The sequence below is a fragment of the Poecilia mexicana genome, unplaced genomic scaffold, assembly GCF_051168715.1.
Source record: "Poecilia mexicana isolate PSO_F unplaced genomic scaffold, ASM5116871v1 scaffold_21, whole genome shotgun sequence".
NCBI lineage: Eukaryota > Metazoa > Chordata > Actinopteri > Cyprinodontiformes > Poeciliidae > Poecilia > Poecilia mexicana.
In genome coordinates, this window is record NW_028263390.1 from 6,231,430 (window position 1) to 6,258,778 (window position 27,349).

Consider the following 27,349-nt stretch of genomic DNA (forward strand, 5'->3'; position numbering starts at 1 on the left):
AAGTGCAGCTCGAAGGAGAGCGAATATTGAATATTTGCAGCACATCACTCGGTTTTTGCTGGAGGCCAGACTCCAAATTACCGCTAACATCTGGATATGTAAACAGACAACTGTCTGCCGAAGTGCGTGATTTAAATTATGGAAGAACCAAGCGGCTCATTGAAGAGCGCTGCACACGTGTGACCGGGGGGAAAAAAAGAAGTAATCTATCCAGCTGGAGGCAATTTTAAAGAAATTGTAAAAGTTAAATGAGATCTGAGCTAATGGTTTTTATTAAACCAGATGTTCGATGAACTTTTTTTGATGGTAATCTCTTATGTATCATAGGTGAATCCTTGAAAATGGATGGTTTCTTTGACTGCTTAAAGTGCCTGTTTGGGCCCATATTTGTGTTTTGGAGTGAGTGCGTACATACATAACATAATTAACATGACCAATTATGAGCAGACAGAAGCTGTGCTGGAATATTGGTGAGAAAGCTTGGATGTGAACTCACTGTGCATCTGTAAGCAGAACACTGGACCACATGACTTCTCCACAGAACTTTCATTAATCATTTGGAGCAAATTAAAACGCTATGGGATTATTCTAAGGCAAGCAATTAGCCCAAACTTGGGGAGTTTATACAGCTGAGTCTGTTGGAAGCTTATCTGAACAACACATCGCATATTTCAGCTACTGGATGTCGACTAATCCCTCCAGGGCGCAAAAAGGAAGGGAAGACACATTTTTCAAGGATGAAAACTTTATGAAGTAATATTGATCAGAAGGAAGAAGTGAATGCTCTTTAATGCGTTTCTTTGTCAATATTTACCATGATGCAAGTAGCTGAAACACCAAAGTTTTCATACTCCTTTAACTTTTGCTATCGTTAGCATGTTCTAACGACATACTTCACTGAATTTTATTTTGATTTTATGTGATAGACCAAGACAAAACAGAGCCTGAATTCAGCCTCCAGATCAACATTAAGACCGTCAGACGATTCATGTCTGTTTATCATTTAAGTGCCATCACTTCATTTCTTTGTTTATATGTAGTTACCAAGGCCTCAGTCAGTGGCAAAAAATCAGAAAAAAGGTATATGCATTTGTCTGATGACATAATGTGGATTCTCTGCTCAGCTTGTTGCTTACTAAACTGAATGAACAAGAAATAAATATGTCACTATTATAATTAAAAAACAATAACGGGTAGAAATTGGTTATGACGCAATTTTTTTGACAGCGTCTGTCAAAATAGTGGACAACAAGAAAGTCTAATGCAACCTCTGGTCTTCACTGAGGAAAAGAGTTTCACCTCGGCATCCTAAATGCTTAAGGTGGTTCCAACAGCCTGGTTTTGACCAGGAATATTAAATGGGAGTCAGTGGAAGAATGGTTGGAAAGAACAGGAAATATGTCATTTCTCTGAAACCCTTGAAGAGGTTATAGCACCTGGAGATTAATGACCAATGGAACAACTGTGTGAGATTCACAGGTAGTATGAAGAAATTCACTTCATTGTGGACAAGGTGACTGTTCATAAACTGTACCAAACCTGGCAGCGACAGGTGTGTGTGTGTGTGTGTGTGTGTGTGTGTGTGTGTGTGTGTGTGTGTGTGTGTGTGTGTGTGTGTGTGTGTGTGGGTGTGTGTGTATTGTTCTTTGTGTACCATCCTGTTTTTGGATGGTAGCCCACTCAGCTAGCTAGAACATTAATAGATTAACCAGCTTTGAAAAAATGTAAATAAAACACCCAGGATGAATAGGGTGAAAAATACAGATATGAGAAAGAGTTTTGAAATACAGTAAAAAACAAACAAAAGAAAAAACACTTTGATATCTTTATTCAGAAAACCAAAATAAATTGTACTATGGACTTGAAGCACAAAATAACATTCTCTCCTCTAATTGGTCAGATTGATCTGTTCTGTCAGCTTCAGGGGAAAAGATTGTGCTAAAATGTAAACTTACAGTTATTGACTTTATATGGTTATATGCTTTGTGGCAGCGATTCCTCTGAGACTCCGGTTCACAATGACATGACAGCATCGTGACGTTACATAATGTTTTCTGTCACTGTAAAGCTCGTCATAAGATTGAAAAAAAAGAGGTTCATTTTTCAAAGTCATATTTATACCTTTGTATTCCTAAAAGTCACAAGTTCAAATTAAATATTTCATTGGTCAGTTAACTACTTAGCCATGTTGTAGCTAAGCATTTAATTAGCTCAATAATTAAACACTTAAATAATGAGCAGAAGTAGACTATCAAAATAAAAGCTAGGTCTTGCAGGGCTCTGGGTAAACTCATATGTGTCAGGCTAATAGCCGTCTGTATTGTATTTAAAATGGCTCATCCTCTGTTTCAAGCTGAAATGTTAAAAAACGGGCGGAAAAACAAAGATAAAGAGGCGACTCCTGAACCTTGTGAGCAGGAGTTTAATAAAAGAGGTTAGCAAGACCCAGGTTTATTTTAGTAGTCCATTTCTTTTAAACTTTGAGCTAAATGTTTAGCTTCAAACTAAATATTTAGCTTGCTTACTAAATAATTAGCTTGCAGCGAAATAAATATTTGAAACTGTCATTTGTATAAATAACATGGTGGAAGTATGGCTATGGAAAATGAAACCCCGTGTTTTTTCGTCTTACAAATAAACAACTGAAATTATTTCATTATCTTTGACTGTCTAATTATAGAAACGACACCGTGTATGCTGTGGTGTCTCGTGTAGTTCTGAGGGGCCAAATAAAATCCATCACATCATTATTACAAGTAACAAGGAAATGAGAAGTTTAAACCAACGTAAAAGACGATACAGTTCTTCAAACAGCAGAGATTACTTCAGAGTCAGCAAAGTTGAAGCATGTTTAAAACACCAGCAATTAGTACATGCTTTGCAAAGACACAACATATATAGAAAAAGTGGTCCAGTTTTGCTGTGTTTCATCAGAAGCAAATATCTCTTTGAAAACGCTGCCCGTCGGGAGGCGTTTTAGCCACACACTCAAGCCAATTCTGCAAATTGCCTGTGACAGAAGCAATTTTGGGGTATTTTCTTGCTCACCAACTGCAGTAAGTGTTATGAATTAGATTAAGTGAAGGGATATTGAAAGTCTGATTCCTCCTCTGCTAACTCAGCACCTTTAATTGATAATTCAATTTTATCCCCCCCCCCACCACCCTTATCCTCCTGGGCCTTTCAAAGGGTTTTGATAGCCATTTTTTGTGCATTTCAAAGACACCTTCACCGTTTAACAGAGCGTTAACAGCTGCCTACGTGACAGCACGGCTCCAAAATTGTTGTTTTTGTGATTGCACTGAACATCTGATGTAGTAATACACCTGCTCTCTTGATGATGTCTCTTTACCTCTTTGAGGCAGCCCATGAAGTTGTTGCTAACTGGAGATCCCGGCAGGTCCGCCGTGCTGGGGCTCCCGCCCACGTAGAAGAAGTCGTCGGAGCCCAGCATGGTGTAGTCCTCCTGCGTGTAGCCGGTGGTGGTGAGGATGCCGTCCACGGAGATCGTCACCTGTTGGGGCGTAACACATAGCCAAAGCCAAGCCATTACACTCTGGAATTCGCTCCCGTGTTGTGTACAAAGCACATTTCCTTCCTTGGTCTGCATTTCAACTCAGGTTTATGAACTTTTTTTTTCTTTTGGTTCCTTGAAGCTTTTTCTTGTTTTGGACCAGAGAATGGTTAGATTTTTTTTTTGGGGGGGGGTTAATGGAATTTTTTGTTGCCAAAGGATTCACAGGACAGGTAAAGAAAATATGGCACAGGCATATTTTCTTTATCTTTGATGGGGGTAAGAGTATGGATCTTAGGTTTGATTCTGAAACTTCAGGTTGGGAGAGGGTTAGTACAATGTTCAAACCAAGGACAAATTGATTCCACTTGTCTTAGGTTTCGGGATTTATCTCTTACTGCAGACACACACACACACATCCACAGTCCAACACACACCTTCACTCATTCAAACTGACTCATACACTCCTCTGGACATCTACATCTGTAAATCCACGCACATGCAAAACAAAGGGAGGCTTTTTTTTTTTTTTTTTTAAAAACACCACATCAATGTGCAAACCAAAGGCAAAACTCTTAGAAAAGCAAATTAAGCACACTTTAATTGGAGATGGAACGTGGATTTGATGGTGGCATACAGATCTGGAACATGCACACATGGTACAGAGGCTCATGCAAGACCAGAACCCATACACGAGCAAGATCGCAGAGTAGCAGAAGCTGATCTCTGATCAGGTTTAGATCGAGTGTCATGTTTTGTTTTTTTTTTTTTTTTTGTTTTTTGTTTTTTGCTAGAGATGCACCAATCAATTGGCACAAATAGCCAGGTCAAACACTGACTTGTTTCTTTATCTTTTTTATAAATTGTATCCAACCTAATAACTGCAACCCGTTTTGATTTCTAACCTCATCAACCAACAACATATTTTGTGATATTCTTTTAGTAGAATTTACATAAAAGTTAAGGTGTCTATGCAGTGTTAGATGGGGGAAAAGAGCAGAATCTGATTTTATCATCGTGAAAGTCTTAATGAGTTTCCAGGCTCCATTTCTTATTCAGTTGCTTAAACCATCAAATTTAATTTCCTACAAAAATGAATAATTGTTTTACATTGATTAATATTTGTAGTATATTTATGAAGCTTTCATTTTTGTTCGAGTTACTGACAGTTAAACAGACTTTCATAAAAAAATTTAAAAAACTCAAAAAGTTATGTTATTTGTGTTTATCATTTTAACTTGGGTTTTAATCTGGAGTCAAGGTTATGGAATTTAGCTTTGCTAAAGTGTTCTGAAGCAGAAGTAAATATTGCAATTCTTTTTTAATTTGGGAAAAGTAGAGTACTGATGCATGAATTGGGATAATCTTATAATTTTCTATTTCATTTAAAACTACTATACTGAAAAGAAACAGAAGCTATGACATATGCTAACGATGAATTGAACAACACTTTATGAGATGTTCAAAAACTTGAGATATATTAGAGTTCAATCCTGCTTTAAACATCCCAACAATTGATCATTATGTTTGTTCAGCCAAGGATATCTAACAAAGCTTCACAGATCATTTATAAATATCCTGACATTAAAATACATGTCAATTCTGATCGTTAAACCCAGTCCAGGTTTCTCTAAGTATTTTAAACTGCTGTACATTTGTTCAGATGCCAAGAAGTTACTTTAAGCTCTTTTCAGATCACGAATAACATTTTGTTATTTCATGATCTGTGAGGAGAAAAAAAATACCAAAAAAAAAAAAAAAAAATGTACTCCCCAAAAGACGCAAAATTTGAGAATTTAGATTTTGGATAGAATAACTGAAATGTAGCTTTTCTAATAACACTAGAAGAGACTCCCCCATCCCCACCCCTCTACCCCCAATTTTCTGTTGGATTTATAGCAACTACATCTATTCCATTTATCCTTTTACATTTCAAAAATTAATTGGTCAAAAAAAAAAAAAAAGAATCGGACATATTAGTATCGGCCAGAAAAAACCTTGATCGGTGCATCTCTAGTATTTCTTTCGTCAGTGTCACCAGACCAGACCGGTAATCCAAGATCAGTGTGCTGGTTCTGTGAAACGTTGCGCGTATGGGCCCAGGGGTTATCGAAACACACAGACACCTTTTCACCAGCATGCTACAAAAAACTACAGACAGGGAGGGCAGAGTGAGTGGTGCAGTGACAGGTGGAGGGTGAGTGAATGGATTAGAGTGTTAGTGGTTATTCTGGGTGGTGGGGCTGAGGATCTATGAGTTTGGCAGATGACAGGTCGATTGATGAGGTGTGGGCATGCCATGCGCCATAGTGAGTTGGAAACAACTGTCAGAGCTCCCGCAATTGAGGTTAAGGGATGCCATTTTTTTTTTTTTTTTTTTTTTTTTTTTTAATGGCGGCGTCTCTTTTAGGGCTCGGTGTCGAGGTCACCAACTTGGAGATTGTGGTAAGCTTCTGTCAGTTCTTGACGACAGTCCTCACAAAAAATGGGGACTTTCTTGTGTGAAAAATTAACATAAAAAAGTACGTTGCCCTTTTAAAGGCAAAGAAGTAATTTATTTTTCTTTTTTCCTTCATTTAACTTGTCGGAAATCTGTAGTAATGTGGAAGAAACAAAGAGAAAAAAAGTAAAAGCCAAAGTGAAAAGAACAGGATGGGGGATTGTGGGGTAAAGAAGGAGGTTGTTGGCAGGTCAGGGAGGAAATTGAGAAGAAGCGAAGAAAGAATTGCCTGGTAATACAAACCCATCTCCTCATTTTTTGATAAGAGTGTCTAGGATGGAACTCAAAGAGAACGAATAAAAGAAGAGAGGGGGGAGGGGACACACGGCAAACCCAAAAAAAAGACAATAAGAATGATATCTACCAGACAATGTAGTTTGTTTACCATAGCGTGTCCAATGCCTGATTGCTTTCCAGAAAAAGGGGAAGAAAGGAAATCAACAGAATAGTGAACAAAAAAGGTTGTTAATAAGGATGGACAGAAAACAAAAAACCAAAAGCAACGATGAAGAATTAGGATGTCAGTTAGTACATTAGTTGGTTAGAAATTGGTTAGTAGTAAAGAAAACCAAAAAAAAAAAAATGGAATTCAACATGGATGAGTTAGTAAAGCGGTGAATAAACACTACGTGATTCATCAGAGATCAGGCAGCGGTAATCCGGTGCCTTCGCGCCATCCGAAGCAAATTTCCTACACCGGAGTCCTGCGAGAACACAAGCTAAACGGACGTCCTGTCAGACATTTGCATGGGATGGCTCGGATTCCAGCAAAACCTGCAGTGTTTTTCCACCTTTGGTCTAACAAAGTGCTCCTTTGAAAGAGGAAAGGAAATGACAGAGAAAGAAAGTGAGACAGTGAGGAAAAGTGACAAGCCTCAGCTCTTAGCCTATAACCAAGCCTCTGTTGGGAATTCCTGCTACGACTACTTACTAACCTGTGGGACAAGGCTTACTGTCAGAAAGGGTTAGAAAAGCAGCACTTACTTGTATTTCTGCTCTGACAGCAACACTAAATGCTGTCTTACCCGACAAACTAAAAGGTCAACCGGGACAATGGACAAACCCAACATCCTGCTAGAGTTACCTTCACATACCGCTAGCTCTGTAAAGTCCGTTGGCATCTTTCTACAGCCGTCACAAGGACTCCGCTGATTCATATTAGCTCCACTGAACCGCAAAATACAAGCTAATTATAAATAATTGGAATATATAAAACAGTAATTGTAGCAAAGCAGTAATGGATGACTTTCTACTTGGCTTTAAATTAAAATTTAAACGCTACACCTCAACAGAAACCGTTTTCCTAATTAAGGCAAGGAGACAGCAAAGGAACCCAGGAACACTGTCAGCTTACATAATTACAAAAGTACAAGAGCATTATTGGACATCGTTGAGCTGCAGAAAACAACAGGCCCTATGCCAATAGAAAGAATTTCTTAACTCATAACGTCAAGTAGAGATTTGAATATTTCACTCGTAAAACAAGCAGGTTTAGCACCCAGGAGTTTGTGTTGTATTTCGCTTAATCCATCTTCTTATTAATGCCAACAAGCTTCTCTGCCCTGCTGAAGAATGGCTTGGTATGCTAGTCTGTAGGGTAATGCAAGTTGTTGCTATCTGATAGCTGAATCTAGTACAAACAGATGTCACAAACTCGATTCTATATTCTTTATATGAGGCCATTCTAAAACAGGAATATGGATTACATTGGTCCATTGTAGTTCTGGATACATCTGCATAAAGGTGCATCCCTGCTCTATCCTCCAATCTTATGCTGCTCAAACGGGTTTCCTTGTAGGATTACCCCAACAACTCACAGCAGTTTCTTAGTTATGTTAGAGAACATTATTCCTCAATTATAACACTGCTCTTGGCTGTAAAACTACCCCTCTACTCATCATGCTAGATCAATACGAATCAAAATACTACCAATAACTGGTCTGTATGTGGACCAAATTATACCCAAATTGTATCACTCCTTCCTGATTTTCTTTTCTTTTTTTATCAGTGAGTGTAATAATCAAATCTCATACTCCTATAGAGTGCTACTTAGTCTATTCGCTAAATTATAATAAACAAGGCAATAAATATAGCATAAAAGGAATTTGTGTGAATTTAACACAACCAAACGAATAATGAAATCCGTTTTCTTAATAATGTTTCCAAACTGTAGAGATGAAATGACAACCAATAAGATAAAAATGAGTTTCTTAAAGCTTTCTCCAAAGCTCTTCAAGGCAGCTTCTATACAGAACAAAAAAGAAGAAAAAAAAAAGAGAAAAATCTCAAACTCTATCCATCACCGTTACCCCCGATTACCTGTCTCAGGTTGCGTGTCACTTTGATGTCGTGCCAGGAGTTGTCATTGAATTTTCCATTGACTGGCTCTACGATGGCCTCAAAGGCCCCAGAACCAAGGTTGATGACGAGGGAAACCGCCCCGTCTTTCAGGGCGAGATTGACGTAGTCAGCGGACTTCCCCGTGTGCAGGAGGAGGCCGTTCCGCTGCCACGTCTTGAAAGACAGCGTGATCTCGTCGCTGCTGCTCTGAATGGGGTTCTGCGACAGGTCGTAGCAGAAGTACTCCGAGCCGCGGAAGGTGGCCACATTCTCCTCTCGTGCTGAAATGGCAAGACAGGGAAACCTGAACGTTACTGTTGCGCATTGAAAACTGGAATCGACTACATCTTACTGGTCGTAACCACAAATATTTGTTCATTTATCTTAGGATCTTCAAAGGTCCTAAAATACCCATTAGCACCTTAGAAGTAAAGCATAATTACCAACTGTATTGAAGAATTAACAAATTAAATGCATTGCAAAAGTATTGAAACTCATCTTCACATCATGACATGTTGTAATGACAAACTTGATACATCCTTGTTAACATGTTTGACTGTCAATGGGTTATAGTTTGTTTAGGGGTATCAGAAGTATAAATATATGCCACATCTTTTATGCTTTAGATGTTCAACAATTCTGCACTGTTCTGTGTTGGTCTATCACATAAAGTCCCACAAAAACTCTGAAATTATTGCTGGTAACGAGGCAAAATGTGAAATAAGTTCAAGAGGTGAAAACACCTTTAAAAAAACAAAAAAAATCACAATATAAGGAATGTCGTTATAGATGACCATCAATCTTGTACACACATCACCAAAAACCCACACACATACACTGCTCCCCATAATTACAGCTGCAACAAACCTATCGTTCAGTTCAGATCATAAAATCCGATCTGTATGACCATGGCTTCAGGTTTCACGTACGGCCCTTTAGACAGACAGACTACTTATGATGGAACACAATTCCTCGCTAATGGCACGCATAAATCAAACATAGTCCGATTTTACAGTTTTTACATGACCCTGTTGCTACAAGGTCACTTCCTGATCCCGTTTCTTTTCAGATCAGCACACAGAGTAACGTGAGACGAGGCGGGGACTCATTTCTGAGAGCAAAAATAAAGTTGCCTTTTTGACGGAAAGTGAACGAGGGGTACTGTTTCCATAAAATAAAGAACAATATGTGGTAATGGTTGACAGTTTCTATGATTTTTTTTTATTTTTTATGTGGATCAGGTTAGCTCAGGCAGGAAGTATTAATTACATCCTGTGCTGAAGCCTTGCATCCAAAAATAACATTTAGATATATCCCATTCTTTGAAAAGTTCTTAAGTTGTTTTCATCCCAACTCAAATTTTCTTAGGAAACATCTGTGAGAAGATTTAGTCTGACTACAAAATGTACTGCTGCTGCACACTGCCTCAAGATTTTTTCCATAATCCTAATTGCTACCTTCAACACCTTAGATCATGATATTCTTTTATCGCATCCTCAAGGAGGAGACGGGAAAATCATACAGATATCAAGAGATTTGTTCTAGAGTAGTAGAGAACTTATTTAGGGATAGAAGCTTCGTACTTAGCAAAAGACAAATATTGTTAACCAGTAAAAAAAAGTTTTCCATGTGGCGTTCCACAAGGTTCTACTCTAAGGCCTGTTTAGATCTCATTACATTTTGCCTCTAGGATATATTTTTTTCATAAATGTGAAGCTTCTTTTGACTTTTTACCAATGCCATTGTGAGCCTTCATTTGACTTTACCAGTATTGAAACATGGATGAAATAAAATGATCTTCATCAACAACTAAATGAAGAAAAATTCATTGGAGAGAACAGACTCCTTCCAGCTTTCCTTTCATACCTTTCATACTAAATATATTTTGTTTTGACTACAGATGTATCAGTTTCCCACAATGTATTTTAAGCCTGGCAGGGCACCAGGCTTTACTTGTGCTCCCACCAGGCTTAGCATCTTTATTTATTTATTAATTTCTTTTAATTATTGCCTTTTTAAGATTTTATAGTTGGTCCTTAGGTATTAATATTTCAGTCTTCCAATAACGCATAGCTATAAAGTGATATTTTCAAGTTTCCTGTCGACTTTGAACATTTTTTAACTCAAAAACATGGCGGCAGGCTGGATGATTGCCCTAGTACCCTGAGCTTAGCAAGTTTTCTGGGAGAAACCCTGTATGATTTGATAGCTCATTTAGAATCATAAGTGTGAGTTTTATATCATGATTTTGACTATCATATTTAAAGATTATAAATCATTACACAGCCACATGAACAAGGACACCAAGAAACCATTTACTCTATGATGTTCTTAGGTTCAAACAGAAAAGCAGACATGATTTCTCTGTCTCAGTTGCTGCTCCATAATTCCCGAATAATTTACCAATCCATAAAAAGAGACTTTGAAGACCCACCTCTAATCTTTGGTTTTTCATTTAATAGAGTCTGACATTTGGGTTTTATAACCACAGCTTGTCATTATAGGATACTCTGTCTTGATCTTTGAGAAAAAAAAATACTGAAATCTCTTTTAGATTGAGAATGTAATGCAACAGAAAGCAGGAAAGGTAAAGTGGTGTGAATACTTTCTGTGACTGAAGTTGACAACTGACATAGCAAACACACAGCACCCATTGTGAGACTCTTCAAAAGAAGACATGTTAACATACCAAACCAAATGTGTTGCTATGGCATTCTGACATGGTGAAGTCATTACCTGCCAGCAGACAGGAAAAGAGAAGTTCAAATAGTCATTTCATTTCCACTGTGACCTGCAATTCCCTTTGTGTGGTCAGAAGAAAAATGACACGGCGCGCAAGACTGGGGAAAAACTGAAATGAAAGGGATACCTAGCACATGCGTCCGTTTGTTGTGCCGGATCAGTCAGTCTGTAAACATGAGGGAGCAGTGTTGTGCAGCTGGCAAAGGCACAGATGAATGGAAAAACAAGAAGGTAAACACCGCGAGGAAAACAAATGGGACGAGGCAGCGGTGCTGCGGGGATGGCGGGCCGCGCATTCCAGCCAAGGAGAAATTCTCCCCGCAGTTTCAAAACCAAAGTCTTCACGCAGCAGACAAAAGGAAATATTACAGGAGGCAACAAAGGCACAGTGAAATCATTCCTTCCTGTGCCAGGAGAATAAATAGAAAGCCATTATTAAAACCGATGCATGAGGACAGAGGGATACACAGACGATTCCCCGTTCTTCTCATTCTCGCGCGGAATCTAAGAAAATGATCAAGCGTCAACGGCGCCGCAAAGACCTTGCTGATTATGCTCGGGTAATATTGTACTTTTCTGTGTTCAACAATTGGGTGGAACACCGACGGCAAAATGATAATGCTACAGTTACTTAATATGAGACATGTCAGTTCCATCATCATCATCATCATCATCTGCCAGAGCCATTTCTCCAAAAAGTCTTTCAGAAGACTAATGAAATATTGATGCTTATCTCAACAATGTGGTTACACTGGCTCGATGCCCGAGCTGGCGTCACTGAGCATCCGGAGTACAGCAGGCTAAACCCAGAGACGGTGGTGAGACAATTTCTCCCTAGAAAATACAATGAGGTAAAAAAAAAAGTTTGGTCTTCCTTAAAGATTTCTTCTAGTTTTGCCACAGTTAAAGGTAATATTAACCAATGCCAACAAAACATTTTCTGTAACTGGCGATGTGTTCTTGACATTGTGTGGATGAATTCTGAAATAACATCAGTTTTAGGCCTATACCTAAAAGAGACGTTCAAGTCAGCTTACAAGGATGTTGCTAATGATAGTTAATTGATGAGTTACTAGTTGGTCTGCATAGCTTTTCCCTTTAATACATAAAAATATTCATTTGGAAGCTCCATTTAATTTTTTCTCACATTATCTCTGATATTACATGACTTATTTTTGCAAGAATGGTGACAGTTTCTCAACTTTACTTATGAAAGCAAAAGTAACTAAAAGCTAATGAAGAACCGTGTTTCTCTGCAAACCAACAGCATCAAAATCCTTCTCATCTGAGCCAGAAACCCGAGCCCCGTGCTGCTCTCACCTGACCCATGCTGCAAAGGTGATCGCCATGGTAACTCCTCTTATCTATCATCCTTTCTCTAATTAGCTCGTCGGAGGACCGCAGCTCAGATTGCAAAACAGGTTTCTGTAGTTCAGAAGGATTCCTCTTGACATGATTATTATAATCAAAGGTAGCATTTTTGTTTACTTCTTCTCAGCTGGCAGCCTTTAAGGGGAGGAATGAACTGAAGCCAAAGCTGGAGTGCCAGACATTGCAGTGAGTCAATCCTCAGGCTGAAATGCTCAACTTGGTTGTGGAAATAATCCTCTAAACAGCCAAATATAAAATAAAAAAATAAATAAATAAATAAGTACTGGTTTGATCTCAGAGCTAGTTTTTAAGATTAGCTCTGATCTTCGCACAAAAATCGGGATTTAATGCCTCGAACAAATGAGATTAGGTCCCAGGTATGAGTTTGTGACAGAAAAAGCAACATTCACTTTAAAAACCATGATTCAGATCCAGCCCGGTCGTTCCATTTGCCCCAAAATTGCAGTAACAGAAAAAGAAGCAACCATCGAGAACATGTCTGCCATGCGCACATTAATTATTACGATGGAATTACAAACCATCAAGTAATTACGATGCAATTACAAACCATCGATAAAGCATCTCTGCCACGAATAAAGGAGAGTGCAAATTGATACAAGGTAGCATTTGCGCACCTCAGCAGAGTCATATCTGGGCGTAAGTGTATACTGATCCATAAAAACCGGGGGGAAATGTATTGCCTGTTGAGACACGTCGCACACAGATATGTGGCTTTCATATTGATCATAAAGCGGGGTCATTTTCCGCCTTATTTTCACCACGGTCATCAATATTCCATTTGTGTGCTGCCTGGACCGAGCACTGGGGGCTGGAGTTCGATTTCAAAATCCACTGGAAGCAATTAGCTCCTTCATTACCATCTCCCTTTCTCTTCCGCTCACCTACCCCCCTCCTCTGCTACACACCAAAATTCCTGAGCAATTTTTTTTATTTATCCCCCCCACCCCCCAGATTTGACCTCAAGGGCTGTTAAGGAAGAAGATGTGCCACGTCCCTCTTCTACCTCCTTCTAAGATCACCCCAGGACGTTATGACTTCTGAACACAAACATTGGTTTGAAGCCAGGTGGCACATTGCATCTGAAATTTAATGTTGGTATAAGAGCGCTGCTGGTAAGCAAACATTATGAAGGGGTTTAAAGTTGGGTTAAAAGGGCAGGGCAGTATGGTTTTGAAAAAAAAAATAGGATAGGAGGGGACTTTAATATGACACTGGGTTTGCCATTGATTTTTGCTGGAGATGCTACAGGTTTAACGGCCTTCCTGCACGCAGAGTGCCCACCCGGTTCCCTGGGAGACGTCCCCCATGAAGTGAACTGTAATGACGTCCAACACGTCAAACGCATGTTTGCACCACAATCGCTGCTGAACAGGCCTCAAGTGTGTGACCTAAGCAGAGAGAGCTTACATCTGCTTTTAGTTGCAGCCCTCAGTGAGACATCCTCGGGGATGGAGGTCATTCAAGGTTGCAAACTTGTGAGACATCACACATACACACACGCACACACACACACACGCGCACGAAACAACAAGCTGAGATGCTAAGCCTCCCTGCAAAGGCGTTCTCTAATTTTTTCCCCCTGTAACACAAAGATATTACAGCTCGTCTTTTGAAATTAAGACTAGAATTAGCATGGCTAGCCAAAATGAAAGAATGCATTGTGCAGTTTCTCAGTAGAGGAGCTAAAGCAAACCATGCAACTGTGCGATTTTAAGCTCAACGGTAACCCACAACATGTCAAATGAATTTGGAGCATCATGGGTGATATCTTTCTTCAAATGCAGGCGGCACTATCAGACAGGATTATGTCAGAGGGAGATTTGCTAGAATATGGTGCACGTTAAAATGCTACAGCCCAACCTTTTCATTGGCTTTTATTGTGTGCCGCAATTAAAAATCAGTCAGAGTACAAAGGTTTTGACGTTATTTCTTGTGAATGCGATTTCCTTTTGGATTTTTACCAGTCGAACTCTGTGAAAACCGCGCCGACTGCGTCCTGTTCGTGACAGCCTCAAAAAATGTCAAAAGACATATCTAAGAGGTTAAAGTGAATAGTCACCCTGACATGTCTCTCCTCGTCTGGTTTTTCATGTAACCTTGTGAAGCTCCGGCAGACGACCTGTCTGAGTCTGCCTTGGATCTCTGCACGCCCCAACCGGCAAGGGAAGAGTGACAGAGAGACGGCGGGAGAGATAAACGTAAACAGAAGTGACATGGAGAAAACAAGAGACAAGGACAAAAAGGAAGCTGGAGATAGAAGTCGAAGGAGTGAAGAGGGTAAGGGAAGAGAGAGAGAGAGAGAGAGAGAGAGAGAGAGATAGAAAAGAAGAGTTCGGGGGGCAAGAGTAGCAGAGAGAGTCGGGGGGCCATGAGAGGCAGGTGGAGGGGAGGAGAGATGGAGACGCATCCATTGGCTCTCAGGAGAAACAAAGTGACACAGTGTGTTAGGATGAGCAGAGCAGAGCTGTCCCCTTGGTTTGGGATTCTGAAATACTGCACCTGATAACCGAATGTCTCTCTTCCTCTGCTTCTGCAACTCTCACTGTTATGTTCAAAATAACAGCGTTTCAAAAAAAGTGGGCAAAAAAGGCTTGAAATGCTACTTATAACGTCAATTACCATACATACAAAACAACTAGAAATACATCAGTTCAACATAAAGGTGAGCAAATTGGAATGATTGCGGCAATTTCGGGAAAAAAAAATTTTGCTTTTTGATAATTTTTTTGAGCTAGGACGAGAGGGTTTTTCAGCCGTATTGAAATTTGTGGATTTTGCACTTTGTTCACATCACGGCAGTTTGTATACAGCAGCAACACGCTTATTTTGCAGCCACCAGAAGTCATCAAAATTTGAGTTTCATCATCCATCCATAGCTCTTCTGTAAAACCCCAATTTCCCCAAAATACATAGGTAGCCAATCCCAATTGTAAGGCACTTGTCGCTCCAACGCCTCAATAAGATGCCGACGTCTCCTCTGATAGACGAGCAATATGGAGGAATGTCAACATCCAATGCTGCAATAACGCCAAATGACTAGTTGCGTGTACAGAATTATTCTTATTTAATAAAATTAAATAAGAAATGAGAAATTTGCAATTGTGTTTTTTTTTGACAGCATTATTATGCTGAAAGTAGAAAAGGCATATTAGGTTGTTCCTTCTTCCTTTAAAAGCTCAAAAATTAGTTGTGTGAACTGACACAATGTTCTTTAGTTGTAAAATTATTTTAACTTTTATATCCCAACACCATCAACAACCAACGTTACGACACCTGAATCGCTATGTTTCAGCATTTGGAGGTTTTCTAGCAACTGGTTTAAAAAGAAAAATATAAATGTTGCTTTCACCAGTTCATGTTAATTTTTCAACAGCAGCCCTTCTCTGCAATTCTTTGAACATATTTTTCTGCCTTCAAGCAGCATTGTAATCACTGTACATTACTGTTCTGAACAATGTCAGGAGTGATTCATCTTATGATTTACATAAAGGAATTCACTGTAGCCAGAGTTCCACCTGTTTGTAACCCGAGTCTGTCTGTTGTTTTAAATGATTTGCCATGTAAAAATATTATTTCTAATTCTTCCTACCCAAAAAGGAACTGATCTGGTTATTGGCGACTGTTTTTATCCAAAGTACAGCATAGATGATGGATATCCAAAGGAATTCAGCAACATTTAGAGACATTTCCCATTAAAAACAAAAACCTTTCTGAATCATGAAATAATCCTGGCGGATTGCTTTTAAACATTTGGATGATTCAGACAGAGATTCATAAGATGAAACAATATGTATTTAGAGTACAGAAGTATTATTCATAGAACTGCAAAACCTCACCATCTTACATTATTTAAAAAGTGCATGAATAAAGTAAAGGGTCTTTGAACTTTAGGCTTCGGGTCAGAGGAAAAGAAGTAAGGCTGCAGAAAGCAACATCTTGACTTGTTTGACTCGTCATACAAACCACACATGGAGTACACATAATACAATTACCTTCAACTCTAAAAAGCTTTTCAACCTGACAGCCCTGTGGTTATCCACCTGGAAACTTAATGTGAAAAACGAGCCTGAAAATAAAAGTAATTTTTATTGCAGAAGCATAATTTCACCCTGATGAAGCTTTACTTTTCACAGAAGTTGTTTTTTTATTGAGTACTTTATTCCACAGGGGATAGGGGCGTGGAATACCATTATTGCTCTCAAACCACTGCATAATCTGCCTTTCTCTTCAATGAAAAAACATGGTGAAACACAATGCAATATGATTATACTGCAAGACCTTTGCATACGTCTAACGTTATACCATATGCAATTAGATCATCAGCAACAATGGGCTGCTGAAATCTGTTTTTAAAAGAAGTTGAAGTCTGCCAGATGAACTCTGCAGCACTCACACCCCACATATTCAACACACTTACGTCATTGCTGCAAACTGAAAGTGACACTGGCAGCATGGCCAACTTTTGCGTTGAATTTGACTACTTAACTGTACTCATTGAGCATTTAAAGGGATTTTCTACATTGCCAGTTAAACTTAAATGGCAAAAATAAGCCAACAATCGAAAATAGACGGTGATAACAAGACATGCAATATTCAGAACTGGATGCATTTACTTCAAAGTCATAACATGATTTGATGTTCCACTAAATACTCTGGAAAACATGACTTTGAATATGCCAGCAAACAGCAAGGTGGTAAACAATTATCAAAATTATTACAATTATTGGTGTACCTCACATATACTGGAGACCAGACTTCATTTTAAGATGGCCTATTTAAAATTTCATGGTGCCAGAAAGTCTTTATGGTAATCTAGGTACCTTTGAATGAGAAAAGCAACAAAAACATCACAGGTCCTTAATCATATGTAGCAGTGGACATGAGGCGCTTTTCACATTGTCCTCCTTTGCTTAAAAACAAAATTGCTATTAGTTTATTCTTATATTTCATTTTAGTCGTATCAGGCCAGAGTACACAGTTCAAGTAGAGCTCTGCATGGTAGGACAGAAACGTTCTTTTTGTTTGTTCCTGTTTTTCTGAAGTGTCTCTTAATTAGTGTGTAATGGTTGTCACGGAGACTTGGTTATCCCTTTGCTACTGTTCTCCAAGCCTAAACTTTGGATGTATTTTTTTTCTCCACTGCCATCCTGTTTAGAATGCAAGGTGGCAAGATAATTATGCGTTGTCATTCATTCTTGTTTATGACGGCTCCTTTTTAATTACTGTTCTGACTGCGGATATTTGTGGCATTTTCTCCTGTATCTGTTTTCTGGTTGATGCATACCAACACACTGCTGTTCAACTTGAATCTCAATTTTTCTGTCTTTAGCTCATTTAAGGGAGATATGCGCGTCTGTGTCACAGAGGTCTTGCGTAATACTTTAAAAGCGCGTAGATACTCTGACCAACATAAAAGAGCAAGCATGAATCACTGCTTGCTCTTGAATCACTGCTTAATTTACAAGCATTTTTAAAGGGATTTATAGTCATAGCAACAAGCATGTCATCAGCAATTTTGCTAAAAACAATGATTTTGGACTTTTTTCACTCAAATGAAACATTTGTTGTGCTACTTCAATTAAAGATCAGTTTATTTCAAGCTATTTTACATTTTACCCGGGGTGTCACTCACTTTTTCAAAAATTGATTACCTGTAAGTTGATACCATTTTTTGATGCATGGGAGAGTTGAAAATGTTTCTCTCTTTCAAGAGAATGGAGCTTTAAGCTTTGATGTAAAAATAAAAAAAAAAAAAAAAAAAAAACTTCTTCCAGCAGAACTAATCGATACTTTTACATTAACAATGGATCAGATTTCTATAAAATGTCAGTTTTCCAGTTGTTTTTTTTTTTTGATAATTAGACATGAAATTCCTTGACGGCGTATCGCATTTCTCCGTGTGAGACTTTTTTCTTTCCATCTTTAAAACGTTTGAGTCGTTGGTCTTTGGTACGTCGTTCTGAGAATGACATAACCTTTCAGATCCAAGAGGGAACAAGCTTCTAGAAATGTCATAAAGCCTCCGCCTCCAGCAGGATAATATGAAGTTCCTTCTTTGTAAACAGCAAAAGTGAATTGGAAATCTTTGGACTGATAAATGTCTTTTTTTTAATTCATCAGCATTAGTGTGGAGATGGCCAGAGGCAGCCCTCTGGCTACTGGCTGTGACAAGCTACTCACTGTCAGTTTCTCTGAGTGTACGTCTATATATGTGCTGGGTGCGTGCTACCGGGGCTCCTTATTTCGCTGCTGATGGTAAAGTCTAATGGAGTGAGCTATAAGGTTTGGAGTGACAGCAAAAGGGTGGGTGGTGACTGAAGGGGCTTGAAAGGCAGGAGAGTGAAAGACGGAGGGATGGAGGGTGTCTAAAGAAGGGGGGCAGGCGCCTGAGGTCCAATTCCATCAACTGAGGAAATTGTGCGGAGCGAACGCTAGAATGAGGAGGAGGTGGCTGAGGATGAGTTCGGAAAAGGGAGAAAAGGAGAGACACTGCGACTGCAGAGTTCCTGTTGGTAACGTTGAGCAGTTATTGGTAGAAGTTATGTTTCGGGATAACCCTCTTTCTTCTGATGCATATTCAGTGTGAAAGGCCTGCCATTATTAAATATTAAAAGTTCTTCTGTATCTATTTAAAGTAGAATAAGTTTCGTGTAATCTCTAAATGTTCATGTTCAGTCCAGTAGTTTATTAATTTCAAATTAATATTTCAATAGATTTAGTTTACTAAAGCCCTCAGTTCTGAGCTTTTAAACACTGGGAACACCTCTGCGTAGTTACCTGTACCTATTGACACTTTTTCACATTTTGCCAAATTATAGCCACAAATGTTTAGATTTTATAAAAATGTAATTTTAAATAATCATGGTGTTCCTTCCAAATCCCATTTTCCACCAATTTGTCAGAATTTCTGGGTAAGTATGGAGCAACTTCAACTATCCATAGTAACGACTTGCAAGTACAACTTTGTTTCAGTATTGTTTGACCAGTATGGCCGGTCCTTGGATCAACAGTAAGTTGTGGCGGAAACTTGTTTCACAAGTAGGGCTGTATAAATAAATCAATTTGGCGATATATATCGATATTTTCCGCCTTAGGAAAGTATCGATTTTTCATCTGCGAGTATCGATCCGTTAAACCAAAGGGGTCTATAGCCTTATAGCTCTTTTTAAAGTCTAGTTTGTTATGGTAGCAGCAAGACTCAGCTCCCTCAGTCTAACTTTCAACTCGAGCTTAAAGTGCACATTATAAACTACAAACCAGTTTTTAAATTGTTTTTTAAATATAACCGGAGTTATGCTAAAATTAGTAAACCATATTTTTCCGAATGTCAGAGAAATGTCAAAAGTGCCGCCATTCCCTGGCTTTTCCGATTATGTGAGAGGGAATGAGCTTCCAAAAGTACAAAACGAAACGAAACATTAGATTCCTGTGTTTTTGGAAATGTAAAATCTTCAATAAATAACAATGGGCTGTATTTTGTTGTTGAGGAATGAAGTAAAGTTGCGCAAGTAACCGTGAAAGAGAAGCGGAACGGAGACGCGGAAAGGAGGAGCGGCGCGAACGGAACAGCTGCAAAAGCAGTGAAATCGCGAAATTAATGCAAATTTTGACTTGTAGCATTCACTTCGTAATTAGTTTTTAGCTTAGCGGTTTCTGTTCTGTATATAAAGGATTACCTGAAGAATGAACATGGGTTGATAACATCCGAAGCGGGCGCGCAGCGGCGCTGTGTTCTGAGCAGGAAGACGAAGAGGAAAACCCCCCACCCGGAATCCGCGGCGCAGTGAGGATTTCCATGATAACAATGGCTGATCGATCATTCTTATTAACAACAGACAAAGAGTATCAGAGACTGAGAGAACGATGAGATGCTGGCAGTCTGAGAGGCAGCTACTCAGAGATCCAAGCAGGGGAATAGCGGCGCTGCGTAGCTGCAGGGAGTCGATCACTACGGGGTGAGGCGGAGCTACTACTTTAGCAGTTAGACGAAAGCAGCCACGGCTAACTCCGGGAGACAAGGTAGAAAAGCCTTTTTTCCCCATAGTCTAAAAGACTGCATTTGTGACTGCATTTTTACTCCAAAATGAAGCCACAGTGTCCAAAAGAAAAAACATAAGTGCAATCATTTGCATATTGAGAGTCTACAGAGGCTGATAATCTCCCCACTCTGCTCCTGAGTTACCATTTAAACTTTTGAGTTTTATGTCAAATCCACATGAATTAAATTACAGAAACTAATTCTCTCACTGCGTCTTTGATTCATTTTGTCCAGCTGCAGACTATTAGACTGTCCAATCAGTCAGGTATTGTGTAGTTGGTGCTTTTAATCAGTTTTCAGTTAACTAAATCCAAGTCTATGGAACACAAAATGTCACTAAAATCACTCTGTCCTTCTAAAATCTTTCAGAAAATCGTAAAAATGCACTGAATCGTAGCGAATTGTATCGCTCAACAAATATCGTGATACATATCGTATCGTGACCAGAATATTGTATATCGTATCGTATTGTGAAATTATTGTATCACTACACCCCTATTCACAAGACACACTTATAAGACTGCATCTATGTCAATGTTACATCTAGCACCTGCAACTAAACTGAACAAATTAAAAGTGGTGTTTGATTATGGAAAGTAAAGCATAAAATGATGTCCGTAAGTGGTTCTGCGAACAATGTCTATGGGCGTCGCCATGTTGAGATGCGAACTACTTTGACTATGTGAACTGGAACGCTGCTAGCTTGGCTGTGACATCAAACCAAGCTCAGAGTTCAGATGAGTCCGTTGAGGTGTAGTCTTTGGAGTATAGAGAAAAGAGAAGGGAACTGAAGGGTTTGAATGGTGTAGAATAAGGTGAGGTCTCATCTTTGGGTCATAGCTGTACTGTCTCAGCCTCAGATTTGTTGATTCTAGAGCAGGGGTACACATACGTCTATCTTAGCTGGCAATCAAATGGTGTATACTATAACAAAGACTGTCTTCCTGTGTTATATAAAGTAGCATAAAGGGAATATAATGTGTTTCTTTATTATTTTTTTTACGGTCCCTTAACTTCATTTCTTCTATAGGTTCAAGAATTGTTCTTACGTGAAGTTAGAGGTAAAATTATACAAGGTTTTCCAAGTGGAAGTTTCAAACTCTACAACTTCAGAGTTTAATATGGGCAATTACTGACAGTGAGCTGTGAACGCAGCATTCGGGAACCACTTAAGCATTTCCTGTTTTGAATGACTGACTGCGGAAAACAATGAAGTCATCAGCAAGCCCGTATTATTTCCATCTCCAATTCAAAAATCTCTTGACAGTGTGTCTCCGGAATGTCGACCGTTGCATCAGCCTGACAGCTGCCATCCTCGGTCGAAATGGAGGGTGACGTCTGCGAGGATTGCAGAGGTTTCATATTCTCCAGCACTCTGCAGATCGGTGTCTTTGATAGACTTGCATCACTTTTCATTGGTTTGGGTGTGTGGGCTCATCACTGCATGCCTGACATATTTGTTTTTAACTTAAAAGTCTTTAAGCAGGATAACGATTACTTTACAGAAAACGTTGGGTGTTACAGTTGTGCCCACATGCATTTACTGAACAATGAAGAAATGTGTCTTCAATTGGGAAGGTTTTCCTGTGCATGAACAAGGACCTGTTTTTGTGGGTGTGTGTTATTGTTTGAACAGAGTCTTGCCGTATGAATCAGGCCTTCCATGGAGCCTGTCAATCATCCAGAGTGGCGGCGCCTTATTGGCTATTATCTGTGCTGTCAGGGGCCCGGCCATGCCTCCACCTAAACACATCAGTCTCTGTCAGCTCACACGCTGCTTGTGGATGGAGCTGTGGAGCATGAAGCCGCATGCTACTGTTATCATTATTTAAAGTGGCAGATGCTGCTTCAAGATGAAATTTCAACAACAAATGGGTCTTGATGTAGAGTCTGCCTTCCCGTCTTTAGCTTCCCCCCCCTCCCACACAAATGATTGGAGTCGACTAGATGCGGAAACAATTAACATGTAATGCGGTGGAATCGTACTAAATGTATTCAAACTGCTGCAACTGAAGGATAACTCCATTTCCTTTAGAGTTTATTGACTGGATTTTTAAATAAAATCAAATCCTGCACTGAGTCTGATCCCCGTGTACAGTAGGACTCACTGCATTTCTCCAGCTATCATTATGCCAAGAACATTGTAGACTCCTCTGTATGTTTACTGCCAAGGCTGACACAGATTCCAAATTTGTCATGCCTCATGGGAAATATGAGAGCCAAATTTAAATTAACTCTTGCAATTACTGGGACGCAGTTCGGGTAATGGTTTCCTAGGAAGCTATACTCTCAAGTCTTCCCTAATGTGTCTCAGTCCAACATGTGCAGGTAATATTAGGCGACAGAAAATGAAAGCTGCAACACAAAAAGTGCTGGTATCCAATATATTCGTGCTGACCTTAAGCTGTTTTTGCAAAATATATCATATTGAATGGAGATGCATCTGGAAACATTTTCTTTCACACAGATTCTCAATTTAACTGAGAAAAACACTGCAGCTCTGGATGTATGTTTAGTGTCATTAACATGCGAGACGTTGAACCTCCAACCTCGTCTCAAGTCTTTTGCAACTTTTAACAGAAGTTCTCACTTTTTTGCTCTATACATCACCTCTGACCTGCTTTGCTCCTCCAAGGGGACAGTACGCCTCCTGGCAACGCATTCTTCTCTACATGATGCTATAGAGCAATTGGGAGTAAATACAAATCAACAGAACTCAAGAATTTTATTTGCAAAAAGTAGTTAAAATGTGGCTGAAAAATGTATCACGATATAAGTCGTCATTGATGATTATTGACTCATTTTTGTTTTAAATAACTGAAATACTGACAAACTGACGGTGTGACATTTCCTTTTTTATCCAGTTTTCACTGCTTTCCATTTTTAAGCAGTTATGAATCACGGTGGTGAAACCTGAAACTACTGCTGTGCAACATGCTGTTGCTAGGTAACCAAAAAGCGAGTGAATTAGTTGATGCCACCAATCTTGCTTAAAAGGTTGAGCGGCCAAAGCCCTTCATCTGCCTACATCCCCCAGAATGCTGTGCAGTTCTGGATTGGAGTTTGGTGAAATTATTGAATATTCTATCAGATGTATTGATCATCTGTCTGTCACAATACATATTGTTATTGATTTATTGTCCAATCCTAAAAAAATAGTAAAACTCAGGTATTGTCACAATTATTCACTACTTATTGTTGACCAGTTACATAAGCCCAATAAAGTTTGTACTTTTTTTTAGTTTGTTTTTCTAAAAAAAAAAAAAAAAAAAAAACACTGCCAGTGACTGCAAAAAAACAACAACAAAAAGTCCATTAATAAATCCCCCCACCAGCACTTGTGGGGAGAACAAAAAAAGATTATCAGGCATTCCTAGTCAAACTGAAGCCATCTAATATTTATTACCTGCATAACTGGCTCTCTTGTGTACTGCTAGAACATTTAGCCGCATGCAGGGAGGTGAGGGGTTAAAAGGGGAACAGCAGTGCCATAAAAGAAACAATGAAATAAACATGACTCAGAGTGAAAGAGCCGGCATAACCTCGACAGCAGGGAGGAGCGTGCTGCCGACGGCAGCGAACAACAAGCCGTCGTCTCAGGCTCAAACTCTGACCTTGTCTCATGACACAATCAGTCAACTGTGATGTAGGAAAGAAAAAACTGCAACAAATTGGTTCAATTAGGGCTGATATAGAGGGTTAATATTCCCTTTACAATGCAATTTATTTTGGATAAAAAATAAATGAAGACTAAAATGAAAGAATCTCTACTTCCTTATACAAATGTATGCACAATAAGTTTTTTTCTTAAGCAGCGGAATATTTAGAGAGAAAGCCGTAGATGACCCAGGGAAACGGCTTCAGCACTAAGCTCAACAAAATGAGGAGCAAAAAATAAATAAATAAAAATGAAGAAAAAAAAAAAAGCTTCTGTAGCTTTAAATCCAGCTGGAACCAGTTGTAGCCTGTAGCCAAAACAATGTGGGACTCGCACATTGTGTGTGCATGAGCCCGTGGAGCTAATGTGTGTAGCCATTTGCAACAAAGTGCTTCTTTAAGAGATAAGAAAACGATGGATTACGCTCACCTCTTTTTCTGCTCCGTTTTTTAAAAATCCTTATATGCAGAGCTGCTTGAACATAAGGATGTAGTGTGTTCTGAAAGTATTAATGATAACCTGAAATTTCTTCATAGTTTGGAATTTTAAATGTCAAACGACACAAAGTGGTACTTAACTTCAAAGTGAAAGTTTGCAGTTTGTCACAGATTGTACGCTGAAAAAAGAATTGGGCTCAAATTAAAAATACATATATTAATTGGTCACAAGTTAATTATATTTAACTGTGCAAACCACTGAACTCATGTTAACTTGGATAAACTTGATTTGATAACTTGTGACCAAATAATGCACTATATTTCTGTTGGATCATCTGTTCTATTTTCTCAGTGTACAGAGTGACAGCATGCATGTGGAAGAAGGTCGTCCAAAATGGAACCATTTTTATGGTGGAGAGAAACACTGTACATCTCCTTAAATGCACCATGCAAAACACAGTAGTGGCAGCATTATGCCACTACTGGCATAAGTGCTGGATGGGGTTAGAAGGGATTATTTTGGAAGACAATCTTATTGAAGACAGAAAAGACTTGAGACTGGAATGCAATTTCAAATCAAACTACATAACTACCTAAATAACTACCTTTAGTTTATTTGGACCAATTTACAGCAAATGTCATCTTTAGCCACTCTTTAACAAATAATTATTTAACCAATCCAATCCAGTAACAACTGTGAACAACTTTCTTTTTGGTGCACTGCATACAATTCCAATAAAATACAGTTAGGTTAATGGTTGTTATGTGAAAAAAATGAGCACAAGTTCAAAGAGATTAAGTTTTTTTTTTTTTTTTGTAAGAAGCACAAGTATAATAGCTCTGTCTCTCATATTCTGTCTGAATTCATGCGTTTACACGTTTGTGCCGCACCAGTTCCATTTCCTGAAGTGTTCTTCAAGAAATGGAAACGGTTTAAGCCTCATCGTTGCATTCCGAGCTTGAGCTAGCTGCTCCAAAGACAGCAATTTCATCCTAAGGCATCTGTTCACTCATCTAAAATTAGAGAAGATCCAAAGTCTTTTCAAGGAGAACCAGCCTGAGTCAGTGGTCTCCTGGGAACATCCGAACGTTTAGCTCCTATCAATCATTTTACGCCCGATTTGCAGTGAGCTTGAAACGGGAATTTTTGCTTGGTAGCTCGTGCAGCAATGCAGAGACGATGCAATGTATGAGACGAGAGAGACATGGTGAGAGAGCGGTTGTTGGTTTACCAAAAAAAACAAACACTAGCTGCTTTCCCAAATCCTATTTGACTACAATCAAATCAAGTGATCCTGAAATGCAGAGTTGAATATGGAATTACTGTCAGAGAGGAAAGTAGTATTTACTATTTGTGGAGCTTGGCTCACTGGAACTATGCTAATCCAAGATTGCTAGTGCGGCACCACTGACCGTATAGCCTCGTGCCGAGTGAAAATAGTTCAGCCTTACTTGTGTGTACTGCAAGTGAAACAAAGAGCAAGTAGAGAATAAAAATAAATAAATAAATAATTGATCTGGACAACAACTACAAATCAAGCATCTCAAACAAAGTCCATTGCATGCCAGACGCTACATGTCTGTCAAGAGCATCATCTCAGCACATCTCTAATGCAAAAATTGTTCGTCTTGTATAAAACTGACGCAGGGATAAATCAGCATGCTGACGGGGTGGGTGTGACAGGGGGAGTGGGAGAGAATAGGAATGAAAATACGAATCACAAAAGGGAGGATGAGAGAGAATCACTCCCAGGCTCGGACTATGATGCAGAGAGTCGGATAAGTCAGGGTGGTATGACTTCAGAAGATGTGAAGACAAGTCTCTCTGAAATGCACGGACTGATGTTCAGTCTCACAAATCTCCCGTTTTTTTTTTGTTTTTGTTTTTTTTTTTTTTTTTTTAACGCCGCACCCAGGAGTTTCTCTCTTCCTCTCTTTTTTGCTTCATCAAATAGCAAAAGGTGCTTTATATGGTCTGGTGCTCTAAAAGCATCCCTTTTGTCTATTTCGCCAGCTCCCCTCTCCGTTTCACCCTGTTCTCTCTCCTAGGGGAGGCTTCAAACTACAAGGGAAGAGGAACAAACGCCAGAGGGATTACTGCCTTTTGGATAACACAGAGAGCGAACGCCTCATTTTACTTCTGTGCCCCGTTTCCACCAGTGCTAAGGACATTACATTAAAAACTTTCGGTATGTTTTAGTAAGTCAAAGAGAGAGAGAGAAAAAAAAAGAGAGCGACTCGACACGTTTCCTCATAATTTCGCATTTCATATCTAAGCAAAGTTCAAAGTTGAGAAATAGGCGTGTAGGTTTACAACAATATTGCAATAAATACAAAAAATATTATCAAGTGCCAACATTTCAATCACACTGAGGTCTTGACTTTGACTAGGCCATGGCAGTTTTCTTGTACAGCAGCCAATTGGCAAAGCTCATGCTTGTAATATAGATATGGTTCCACTTGATGATTATTTAATGTAGTGCCATTTGATTAGCAGCACTTTGGTGAAACTGTTGATACCTAAATTTCTTAGTTGAATAGTCAGAATTTGACCTGCAAATAAACAGTCTCTCTTGGATTTATTCTGAGCAAAAGAAACACAACCAGAGCAGCAAAGATGTACTTAGCTTAATATTTGCAGGGTTTTGTTAAGAATAAATGGGAATGCTTGGTTTTGTGTATTTAAATAGACTTGAGGTGAGATGTAATTAATTTAGGAACCTGGTAA

The 27,349-nt window shown here is 39.1% G+C and overlaps 1 protein-coding gene across 1 annotated transcript in view; it reads right to left on the reverse strand.

Moving 5' to 3' along the window:
• Window positions 1-27,349, reverse strand: part of LOC106923272 (neurexin-3b-like) — a 139,623-nt gene that overhangs the window by 63,831 nt on the left and 48,443 nt on the right. The window contains exons 2-3 of the mRNA XM_088002227.1: window positions 8,334-8,635; window positions 3,353-3,514 (exon numbers count right to left, since the gene is read on the reverse strand). Coding sequence (XP_087858353.1) covers window positions 3,353-3,514; window positions 8,334-8,635 — 464 coding nt within the window. The remainder of the gene's footprint in view (window positions 1-3,352; window positions 3,515-8,333; window positions 8,636-27,349) is intronic.